At 35.5% G+C, this 12,563-nt stretch overlaps 1 protein-coding gene across 1 annotated transcript in view; it reads left to right on the top strand.

Moving 5' to 3' along the window:
• Positions 1 to 3,246, top strand: part of LOC117120651 — a 6,982-nt gene extending 3,736 nt beyond the window's left edge. Inside the window, exons 2-3 of the mRNA XM_033265678.1 lie at positions 2,124 to 2,322; positions 2,693 to 3,246. Coding sequence (XP_033121569.1) covers positions 2,124 to 2,322; positions 2,693 to 2,887 — 394 coding nt within the window. The 3' untranslated portion in view covers positions 2,888 to 3,246. The remainder of the gene's footprint in view (positions 1 to 2,123; positions 2,323 to 2,692) is intronic.
• Positions 3,247 to 12,563: the final 9,317 nt, after the last annotated feature.

Here is a 12,563-nt window from a genome sequence, read left to right as displayed (position 1 = left end):
TTTTCTAAATTTATTTTAATTTTTAAAATGACTTACATTAAAAATCACTTTCAATTAAATACTTCCCTTTAATAATAATAATAATTTTATTTTAGTAATCACTGTGCTTAAAGTTTAATTGTTTTAATAGGTATATTTTATTTATTATTATTATTATTATTATTAAATAAAAATACTAAATTTAAACAAATTAGAATACTAAATATTAGACAAATACCATTATTGTAGTAAAGTATACTCTATTAAAGTACATTAATAGAGTATTTAATTTTGTTAATGAATGAATAACCTGTTCAATAAAATATTGTTCACCCTGTTGCCTACCCACTTTAACAATGGTATATTCCAATTGGGTGGTTTATGTCCTGGGTGGTTTATGTCCTGGGTGGTTTATGTCCTACATTCTTTAATAGTTTCCCCGACTCTGGAATGCTTTACCTGCTGATAAAAGAAATTTATTACTCTTTAACATCAATCATTTTTTCATGGAACTGAATGATTATTATAACAACATTTAAGGGATTTGGGAATTTGCTCGATTGCTCTCTCTGTGGTTTATTTTATCTGTACTTTTTATTAGGCCTTTTTAATCTTTTTGTAATTATATTATGTTTCTTATACCGTACTACATTTTTATGTTTAAAATATTTTTTTTTTAAATTATGTATATAGAATTGCGATATTGTATTTTTGTTGTCATGAGGAGAGCCCCTCGACAGTAGATTTTCTACTTTTGGGAAATCCTGCCACATGACAACAATTACTATTTTTGAAATTTTATATTTGTATATTTTTTATATTTATATCTATTTGGCGAAATAAATGAAATGAAATGAAAATGAGTCCTCGATCTAGCACCCAGGCTCAAAAGTGCTTTGTTGATACATAACAGCATGTGTGTCTCTGACATCGACTGTATATCATATTAAGCCCCATAAAAAAATTATTAGTCTATCACCCTATCAAAGAATAACAACTGATGTGGGAGGGAGGTGTTTTTTTTTGGTTTTTTTTTGCTAATCCCGCCCCCATTTTACCGATGATCACAAGTAAACCAATGGTTAGAGACACATATATAAAAATTCATAAGAATGGAATCTAATTCATATATAAAAAATATGTTTTTGTTGTACCAGTAAGCATATTTGCAAGAAACCCTAAGCTTTTCAAGTGAAAAAAGATGGAAAAAGGACCGTTTGAAATTTAAAAAAAAAATTTTGATTGAAAAAAAAATTTGATAAAAAAAAAAAAAAAAAAAATCAGATTTCCCCCAAAAGTGATGAGGGGGGTGATAAACTAATCATTTTTTATGGGGCCTTATATCTAGTGGCGAATTAAGGGGGCCCTATGTTTTTTTTTTAATTTTTAAGTCTGTTGAGTGTCAATTCTGGCCATTTAAATGTGTGGTAATCACATGGTTAGAGACACATATATAAAAATTCATAAGAATGGAATCTAATTCATATATAAAAAATATGTTTTTGTTGTACCAGTAAGCATATTTGCAAGAAACCCTGAGCTTTTCAAGTGAAAAAAGATGGAAAAAGGACCGTTTGAAATTTAAAAAAAAAATTTTGATTGAAAAAAAAAAAAAAAAAAAATCAGATTTCCCCCAAAAGTGATGAGGGGGGTGATAAACTAATCATTTTTTTTTTCATGGGGCCTTATATCTAGTGGCGAATTAAGGGGGCCCTATGTTTTTTTTTAATTTTTAAGTCTGTTGAGTGTCAATTCTGGCCATTTAAATGTGTGGTAATCATAATTTTTCTTACCTCAGCCCAACCATAGTGAGAGTGGTACTGACCCATTATGAGGGACAGTCTCTACCTAGGCCATAATAAACGCCACTGGCTAATTCTTCTAAAGAATAGATCCATTAATCGATACTGCTTTTGTTTATATTGATTAATAATAAAAATCATTCTCATTAGGGGACTGGAACTGATAGCTTCATTGACCATCATCGTCGTCGTCATCATCATTATGATCATCGTTATCTCCATCATTATAATCACCATAAAATTTATATCAGAATTACTACTCCCATGAAGCCTCTATCATATTATATTAATCTAATCATTGTTTGACTATTAATTGCTTGGCAAACTTTGTTTCTTTTTTAGTTCTTTTGAAAACATCTGTGATATGCTAGGAGGAGGGCATCCATCCAACTTCAGTTGCCCTGTTGGTACGGCGGAAAATTGCATCGAATGCACCTGCCCACCACTGCCTGGAAGATACAACACGAGCGTAACACCTGTGGTTGTAAATGTGGACGAATTACCATATTACGTCAGGCTATTTATCAAGTTATTCGCATCGGTAACTATATAGCTTGATAACAACGAATAATAGGCCTTTAATGTATTTCTTTCTTACAAATATAAGCCACGCAACTATGATCCACCTCACAGGTATCTTCAATAATATGTTCCACTTATTATGAAAAACAATGGACCTTAATCCCCTAAGCCCCGCCTCTTGGATATTCCTGCTATGGTTCCATTAAACGACAGTGTTAAGGAACCATACGGTATATGATCTAAAAAAATAGTTTAACTAAAAAAAATAGTAATTTACTTTTAGAAAAGACAATACGAATGGTATTAGAATGTCCGTTAATAATTGGCGAGAAAAATTTATAGAGCCCTTTATCGTTACTAACGAGTCGATATATTCAATTTTTAAATAGGGAAAGTACGAAACACGTTTCACCATGACGGACGGAAAAGATGACCTTGTCTTGTGTATGGAGACCTCGATGGAAATAGCGACATCGGCGGAGGACACATCACTTGCTGAGCGAAGACCTGTCTTGGATAAACTACCCGACTATTGCTATCGGAATAATGCGACAAAACCAACTCAATCCAACGACGTCTACTGATTATGCTCAATGTTAAGAACTTCTGTACCGAAAACAATCGCATTCAACCCATGTTCCTCCTCGAAATACCAGATCCATCTGGCCATGATTTTCATCCTAATTTTTCACTTAAATAATGAATTATGTTAGGGAACATCTACGATTAATGATAGTAAATATAATATATAAATATATAATAATAATATATATATATTATTATTATTATATTATACAGAATATTAATATAATATATAGGCCTATATATATATATATATATATATATATATACAGTATATATAGGCCTATATAATATTGCACTGTAACGTTGGCACGCTTCAAAACAAGTTGAGAATTCTATTCAATAAAGCAAAATGAAATTATTGATTACTCGTGGATATTTTTGCGTCTTTTACTCATGAAGCTTTTCTATCAATAAAAAGAAATGGTTGTCAATTATTTACATTCATTATTACGGTACCCATTATCAGCAAATATTTAGAGGGCCGATGTAACGAGAAGGACCTTTCCTGCTGTACAATATTTCTGCCACTTCTGTTTTACCTTTACACTTTTGTAGTCCTTTGGAGTTCGAACTTTACCCACCAAAACCAGAACCATGCATTAATGATTCGGGGTTGTGGGTGCCGCAAGAGCACCGGTTGGGTGTCCAGAACAGGGGCGACGCCAGCGGGAGGGGGAAGGGGCTGAAGCCCCCTCCCCCATCGGCCAAAGCTTGTCGGGAAGTCGGACCAAAAAAGAAAATGCCTAATTTTCCCATCCCAGTACTGTACTGCCTACGCCAAGGCTGACAGTGCCATTTTCGGCCATCTAGACGTCCTATTTTTTTTAAATCTCCTTTTGGGAAGAGGGGACACCCCTCCCATACCGACCCCGGCTTGGGCCTAGCTTCGGCCCTTAGATAACGCTGCGCGCTATAGTTACACCCATAAATACTTAGTCACCTCCCCCACCCCACCCCCAGTCCGGACACATTAGCCCCCACCCCATAAATTATATCCTAGAGCCATCACTGGTCCAGAAGGAATCCCCGTGGTTGGTTAGGGCAATGAATAGACCTACAGCTCCACAGCCGTTTTTGCAATTTTAAGAGTAGGCCTATATAACAGACTTACTGTACCGGTACTCTTTTGAATAAACGCCCCCGCTTAGAGCCTCATTTGGAATAACCGCCTCCCTCGAATATACGCCCAGGGATTTTCTTTTTTTCTCGAATAAACGCTTCCTAAAGGAGAGTAAACAAATCTAATGAAGCAACATCATTCTCAACAGATTCAATTAATGTTCTCTAGTAGAATTACATTTTTTTTAAGTTGGTTGGGATCAATAAGTCTTAATAATAAAACATTTTCAAGGTAATTGTGCTGAAGTTCCACTTTACAGTGAAATTAAGAAACGTTTATTTGAGTAAGTACGTATCCATTATACACCAAAACGATAAACTCTTTCCTCGAATAGAACAATTCGTCGGGGAGAAAAAAATATTATATGTATTTTTTACATATTAGTAAACTCTAAAATCGATTAAATAAGCCTTTGAAACCCCTGAATTGTCGAAATTTTGGCGGTTTCGCCCCCAGGACCACTTTCGGAACCTTGTAATCGAAGCTCGACCACCCCCACTTTGCTTTCGTCGGGGAAATCTGACACCTCGTCGGGGGAACCGCCCCCTCCCACGTCGGGGACCTCCCCCCCGCCGTCGGGCAAATCCTGGCGCCACCTCTGGTAGGTGTTCGTCCTTAGAATACTGAGTCTCTCTTACTATTTCAATTAAAAGAAGTGGAGTTGAATAGCTTGGTTAAGATGCTTCCCTTCAATCCGAGGATCCTCAGTTGAGTAGTCGGGGGGTGGGCAGTGCGAGGGGTGCATGACTTCTACTAGAGTTTACGTTTACAATGTATCAAATAGTAAATTCTTTACGTTATTAATTAATAATTTTCAAAGGCTTGGATCCTGGACATCGTCAATATACATAGAAAATACGAATAGACCTGATAGAGATTCGATTGTCAAATAAATACTGAATTAATATATTAAACCAGTGGCGAATTTAATTTTCCAAAATGAAAAAGAGAAAATTTTACTCAAATTTAAGTAAGAGTGCCAGTTCCGGTCGTCCAGGAGCGCCATAATCATTAATTGTATTACCTCAGCCCCAACCCATCGTGGGGCTGAGGTAGATAGACTCTCCACCTGTGAAAGTCCTTCTCTGGGCCCCCTCTATTTCAAATTCCTGGATCCGCCACTGTGAACTTTGAGATACCTACGTTATAAATCTTTTCATCTCTACGTTTGAATAAAAGGAAGGATAGCTTTTACTTTTCATGTTTCTATACTTTAATCCGTTAAAAGGCCATAGCTTCAGGTGGGGGTGCTTCGCCCCGGCCCCCACCAGGGATTTTGCCACTCAATCCCGCTGGGCCCTATAAGCGTCCCCCACACCCTCAACCAATGGGCCCGTGCAGCAAAGCTGCCTCGCGGCCCTGTAAACATAATCTAACGATATCAGGTTTGATCCCTTTTTTATTTTATTTACCTTAAGTAAATAAAACTAAAAGCACCAACGCAATAAATATCGAATGTGCTTTTCCTTTTGGTCATAAGAAATAAAAAAGCTTATTATTATGGTCAATCCAGCCAATAGCCTGCTCTTCAAAGATGCCGTATGAGAACATCTAAAAATTAAAATAAAATTAAAAATTATTGTCAAAATATAAAAATCAGAAGGACCATGCTCCAAAACTAACCCACCGGTGGCACACAACTGCCTTAACTATGAAGGGATGGTTAATCAATTTGCATGCGTCAAAGAACCCGACTGTACTATTGAACCAGGGCCCCTCACCACCTAGTTACGCCACTGCATCCCATTACCAACTAATAGAGCGCCAGATCAAGTATGAGAACTCGGAAAATTGACTGGGCATCTTTTGAATAAATGAAGTTTATAAGACATCTATCGAAGATAAGCGATAGTTCAGGTGCAGAAAAGATAATTGTCCAGAGAGCATAGGTCATGACAAAAATGCTGTGGGTATTTACACAAACAGCAGATGAAATTAGTGGTGATGGTGGTAAGCTTGCATCTGCCGATGAGATTTGCAGGATTATTGCAAGTTTTCTTGCAAACTCGGATGAGAACGTGCTCAAGGTGCAATTGTCGGGTACTACAACAAAAAAGAAAATAAGGACTAGTCATTCCCGGCCGATTCATCGCCAAATGTATGAAGAAGAAAGTTAGAAACATACTGTCCAGGGAGCTGTTATCTTTCCAGGAGAAATAGAGCCCATCCTCATTTTTAAATCGACATAAGTACAATTGTTGCTCAAATTATGCCAACCACAGTCCCAGGATTGATTGGATTATTGGCTTGGGAAAAAAATCACATGACAATGTTTTTAAAAAAAATAATATTTTTACATGCAAGAGTGTTGAAGTCATGAGTGTATTTAACTGGAAAATAATAATAATAATAATAATAATAATAATAATAATAATAATAATAATAATAATAATAATAAAAACAACTCTGTATAGGCCTATGGGACACACAGTGTTTTAATTTTTAGATTTTAAATACTGTAGTTTGTTTGTTTAATTTATTTCTCCACACACGTGAACATGTGAACATACATAACAAAAGCTTAAAAGTAAAACCAACTAAGAATGATAATACATTTCAGAATAAGTGTGTAGAAGGAGGCCAAAATAAGTTGAGAATAAAACTTTTAGCCGTGGCCACCAGTTAAAAATATATAGAAATCCAAAAATATAAAAACAGTATAATATATATATTATATATATAAATATATAATATATATAAACATATATATATACACACATACACACACATATACACACATATGTATATATATATATATATATATATATATATATATATATATATACACGCATACACAAACACCCCCACACACATATATACACAAACACATGCACAAACAAACGCATAAGGAAGCATGCAGTCCGTTAAGTATAATAAGAATGACTGACAGACAGACCAGCAGACTTACCCGTCATACTCCAAAACCAGACACTTTTTAAGATTGTATTTGAAAGAGTTGAGATTAGGTAAGGATTTAAAGGAAGTTTTTAAGGAATTCCATAATTTTGGACTAGTAAAATATGGATATTTTTCTAGAGGAGGATGTATATTTTTCAAATAAAACGTTACTTTTAGTTTAAGCCAATTAGATACCTTAGTAAATTTAGTGTTAATAATTGTAAAGAGATCATTTTTATTTTGGTGTGAATAAAAAATGTTAGTGTCATCTGCGAAAAGAACAAAGATTAAAATAGAAGAGCAGTTTGGGAGATCATTAGCATATATTAAAAATACCAAGGGTCCAAGTACGGATCCTTGTGTGGAACACCACATGTAATATTAGATAAATAATGGTCCATGGTAACAAAAGCCTTGCTTAAATCAAGAAAAATCATTATTATTAATTGCTTTAGTAATTTAGTCGTAAATATCAATAATAGCAAGATCTGCTGAGTATAATTTTCTAAAATCATATTGGCGATTATAAAGAATATTGTGTTTTGGTTAAGAAGGTGTATAATCTACTGCAAATTAAGCGCTCCAGAATTTTTGAAAAACATGGTAACAAAGAGATTGTCTATAATTAGTAAATAAAATAAGGATCATTTTTTTTAAAATAGAAACTACCTTGGCAACCTTCAAGTTATCAGGAAAAATTCCTTCGGCAAAACAAGTTCGAAATCAAAGATATTGTTAAGGGTGCAATAAAACAAGAACGGGATTTTTGGAGGCATGCATCAAAACTGAACACCATGTTAAAGTTAGTGGAGACTGACATACCGGGAGATGAATGACGGACAGACTGACCGACCGACAATTCTGAGATGCGAATTTGATGCATTGGACAGAAAATTGAGTTGGTGATGTATGCCTACTGTATTCTGTATGCCTACTGTATGTTGATTTTTTAAGGAATCGAGGGGCGCTTCGGGGCGTATTCGCGCGAGTACGGTACGGTATGCATATGATTCTATTTCTTCTAAAAGGAATATATTTTCCGAAAATGACATAACTTTTACACATAATATATCTCTCCTATAACCTTGGATCTTTAACCACCCCCCCCCCCCCCCCCCCGCCCCCCCCCCCCCGCTTCCAGGCTAGACGTTTAGAAAATGGCTCTCCCATACGCTAAAAATGTTATACTTAATTCTGTCACAAAAAATTATTACATTTGTGGGCGAAGAAGTCATATTTTGTTGTTACAATTGTGGGCGTTATCACATTTGGCAATGATTTTTATTACATTTGTGGACGCAAGTTGTTACCGTTGTGGGTGCTGGTTGTTTCATTTGTTAGCATTATCATTTGTAGGCTTTATGTTGTTAAATTAGTGGGCGTTTTCACATTTGTGGGTTCAATAAGGTCTACCTATTTTCAGGGGTGGCCTGGCGACACAGAGGGGCCAGGGTCCCTCGTCGGGGAGAGCTGTCCCCCACCCCCACCAACCGAAGGGGAAAAAAAAACCACAATTCGTCGGGGAGAAAAAAGAAATATATGATAGGCCTGTATTTTCTAAATATTAGTAGACTCCAAAATCAATCATATAATCCATCATATTTTTCGGGGGTTCGCCCCCCCTAGAACACTTTCTGGGGATTTTGAACAACGCCCGACCACACCCACCTTTTTTTGTCGGGGAATCGTCCCTCCATCGGACACTACCACAGCATATTTGATACTACTGTACAGTAATGACGCAGTATGTTTTATTATTTATTTATTTATATACATTATTCAGAAACTACAGTGCACTTTTAGTGGCAATTCTTAAAGAAAGGTAGGCCTACGTCCAAGAAAAAATACATAATGAAAACTTGGAGACATATCTGCTCACTGAACGGTTCACTGCACACCTTAACACAGTAAATGAGTCAAAACGGGACCCCCTTTTTTCACAAAATCGACTATATTATAATTTGAATGGTTTCATTTGGCAATATGGGGCGATCGGATTATAAAACTACATGTTTTAAGATTTATAATCATCCATATATTCTTAAAATTAATGTAAAATTGAGTGATCATTTTCTTTCAAAGTTGACTACCTCTTATGCTTTTGCACAGGAAAAAGGTTAAAATTAGAGTGTTTTTTGGTATACTTCCTGCTTCTTTTTACCATAACTCTGCAACGAGAGGTCGCTGAACTTCAGGGTGAACGGCCAATTGTAGCCCATAAATTAAGCTTTCTTGCCATGTAAGTCCCATGCTGGTTGCTTAAATATTTTTTCTTTAACATTTTGTATTCAGAACGGTTTTTTACCCTCTCTATGAATGACGTCACGCGCTTAAGGCCCATAAGCAGCTACGAATTTCGAGTTTTCTGCGGTTAGTACGTTCATGCAAAAGATGTAGGTCTTACCTGAATGAGCTTTTGTCGAAAATAAGGGAAAAGTTTTCATTATGAACAAAACATGCAAACAAAACTAATAAACTAAGGCATTTAAACTTGCGTAAATGTTAATGACAGAACTTAACTAAAAAACATTAAGATATACACTTTAACCCAACCTCCATCAACCACGGTAAACTTCGATGAGAATTTAAACATTTGCATAAACAAAAAACTTTCCTTTTCTTAACCTACTACAAAACTTAAATCGACATTCACTTAAATAACAGAACTTTTAAGAAGAAGTTAAAACTTCTTCTCAGATAGAAAATGAATGTCCAGCATTCAAATTACAAATCATACATTTCTTAATATTATTTTCATTCGGAATCTGAAGTCCATGGCATTTAACGAACGGAGTTCAAACCCAAAATCCGTCTTATTAAATAGTATTCTTATCTAGAGTGTCGTTGTATAATGCATATTCTGGGAGGGATGATTTACTTGAACATCGATCCCCTTCCTGCATTCTACTACTAAATCGAAATTTCAGAAATGCATGGCATGGAAGACAGCATTTGAATCAAATTGATCAAATTTAGAATCTTAAACCATTATAAACAAGTCAGGAATGACCAGAGGGCGCTAACTGACTATGACCAAAGATAATAAATAGCCATAGAGCTATTAAACAACTAGAGTGCTGACAAGATGGCGCAGCAATGCAGAGTTATGTATGTGTACCATCCAAGATGGCCGTCGTAGTAAAGCGCCACCTTCAGGCTTAGTATACATATTATTACATATTAATAAGCCCTCTGACTTATTATTTTATTAATGATAATGAGTAATGGTAATAACAAATTATTAAACTATTGTAGCCAAAACGAGGCCAAGTGGAGCATCTTATTCAAAAATAAAGTACCAAGGAATGAAAATTAAAATCGTGTACATTACACCCAAACACCGCAACGCTCGAGTTTCAAACAGACGGGTAACTAGATGTACTGAACTTTCTGAGTAAATTGAGGGCGCAATTGCAAACTATGGTGCTTAGCGAAATTTGATTGGCTAATCTATGGCAGCCATCTTGGATGGTACACGCACACAGTTCTGTGTATTTCGAACATCGAATACATTGCGGTTAGCGCTCTAGTATTCTTATTATATCTCTATCAAAGATCTTATAAACACAAGATAGCGTTCTCCGCGATTTACGCGTGCAAATTCTGTAATAAGGCATGAATGGCGCCCTGTTGCTAAATTGGAAACTTTTGACCCTTGACCGCTCTGACCATACCGTACACCGCGCGACTTTACCTTGGGTATGTTGATTGTTTGACATAAATTTAGATATCGTGATTGAAGCAATTTCATCCGCCAAAAATAATAAAGAATAAAGCCCCTGGACCCGACTGTATTACGAATGAACTTTTAAAATACGGTGGAAACATTTTGCATTATTCTCTTTTTAATTTATTTAGTAGGATTATTCAACTTGAAAAGATCCCAAAATGAATGGAACATGTGCATAATAGTCCCTATATTAAAGAAGGGGGATTGTAAGGATTTGAATAACTATAGAGGAATTTCCCTTACTTCATGTGTTTCAAAAATTTTTAATAGAATTATTTCTCAGAACATATCTTCCTTTCTTGAGAGTAGAGATGTCTTAACGGAGGTCCAGGGAGGCTTTAGGTCAGGTTACCGATGTGAGGACCACATTTTTACCTTAAAAGGCGTTGTCGCATGTCGTCGAAAAGAAGGTAAAACAACGCACTTGGCTTTCCTGGACTTACGTAAGGCATTCGACACAGTATGGAGAGATAGCCTCCTAAAGGCGGCATGGAATTCAGGCATTCGGGGCCGTATATGGGAAATGATAGTAAGACATACTTTATGAAAATGTTCAAGGTCATGTAAAATTTGGGGATATTTGTACTGATTCTTTCAAGATTGAAAAAGGTGTAAAAAACAAGGATGTGTTCTTTCACTATATTGTTTTGTGTTTTTATCAATGAGTTTGCCAGAATTTTGATCCAGTAATATTGGAGTGAGAATTGATGACATCTGGTTGTGGGGTCTATTCTGGGCTGATGACGTTGTCTTGATCGCTGATAATGAACGCGAGATGACCAAAATGCTTGATTTAGCATCTCAATTTGCTAAAACATGGAAGTTACAATTTAATTACAATAAATCGAATGTCATGGTTACTGGCAAACGTATTGATAAAACAAAACTATGAAAATTAGGCGATCATTATATTACTGAATTTGACTCTTATAAATATTTAGGTGTGTTCATATCACGAAACTTAAGTGACCACCTTTCATTTTGAAAATGTTGTTAAGAAAGGTAATCGCCTTATTGCTTACATTAAATCTGTAATTGACAATTGTAATGATTATAATAGGGTTTATTATGGGGACATTTTATGGTGAGCGATTGCTCTACCATCAATCAATTTTATGCAAGTTCTGTGTGGTGTAGCAATAGCAAAGGTGACATTGATAAACTTGATGGCGCGATGTATTCTAAAAGCATCCCGCAACACCCCTCGAACAGCCTTATATGGTGATCTTGGTTGGACGCCTATATCTGACATCCACAATAATTTTAAAATTAATTATTTAGATCGAGTCCTAAAAATGGATCTAAGTCGTTGGCTATTTGATCATATCCATAAGGCCAAAGACATACCCAATCTATATTGGGCTTTTGCTATCAAACGAGCTCTTAGTGAAGCCTCGGTTCATTGCTGGAATGAAGAAATGGTTAGTAAGTCTTCGCTCATTGATTACGCCACTTTAAAGAAATCCCCAACTCTAGAGAGTTACTTGTTAGACAGTACAGATTTTGAGGGCGTAAACATTAAGTTTAAATTGCGCTCAAATACACTCCCCCTCGAGGGTAGGATTTGTAGCTGGACGCCTGGAAGTAGTGGATTATGTAAAATTTGTGATGACATTTGCCAAGAAAATTTCAGGCACTTCTTATTTGAATGTACTGCTTTCAATGATATTGATCCAACGAATTTGCCAGATTAAAATGTACTCTTCAACTAAGAAACTACCATCTTTTTTGGGATATATTTTCTAATGCGAATAATGATGTTAAACTTAATATTATGCTTGGGAGTGATTATTACTCTTTCAATAAGGATGTTAACACTATATTTGATAAGTTTTGTAAAGCATTTGCTAAACAGGCTTGGAAAAGGCGTTCTATTCTTATGAACATTTCTATATAAGATGTTTTGCTCTGTATTGTAGTGTTTAAG

Source organism: Anneissia japonica, unplaced genomic scaffold (genome assembly GCF_011630105.1).
Source record: "Anneissia japonica isolate Jap-2015-1 unplaced genomic scaffold, ASM1163010v1 scaffold13374_len77687_cov166, whole genome shotgun sequence".
In the NCBI taxonomy this organism is placed as follows: Eukaryota; Metazoa; Echinodermata; class Crinoidea; order Comatulida; family Comatulidae; genus Anneissia; species Anneissia japonica.
Note: the sequence above shows the minus strand (reverse complement) of the source record. Positions and strands in the feature narration are given on the sequence as shown.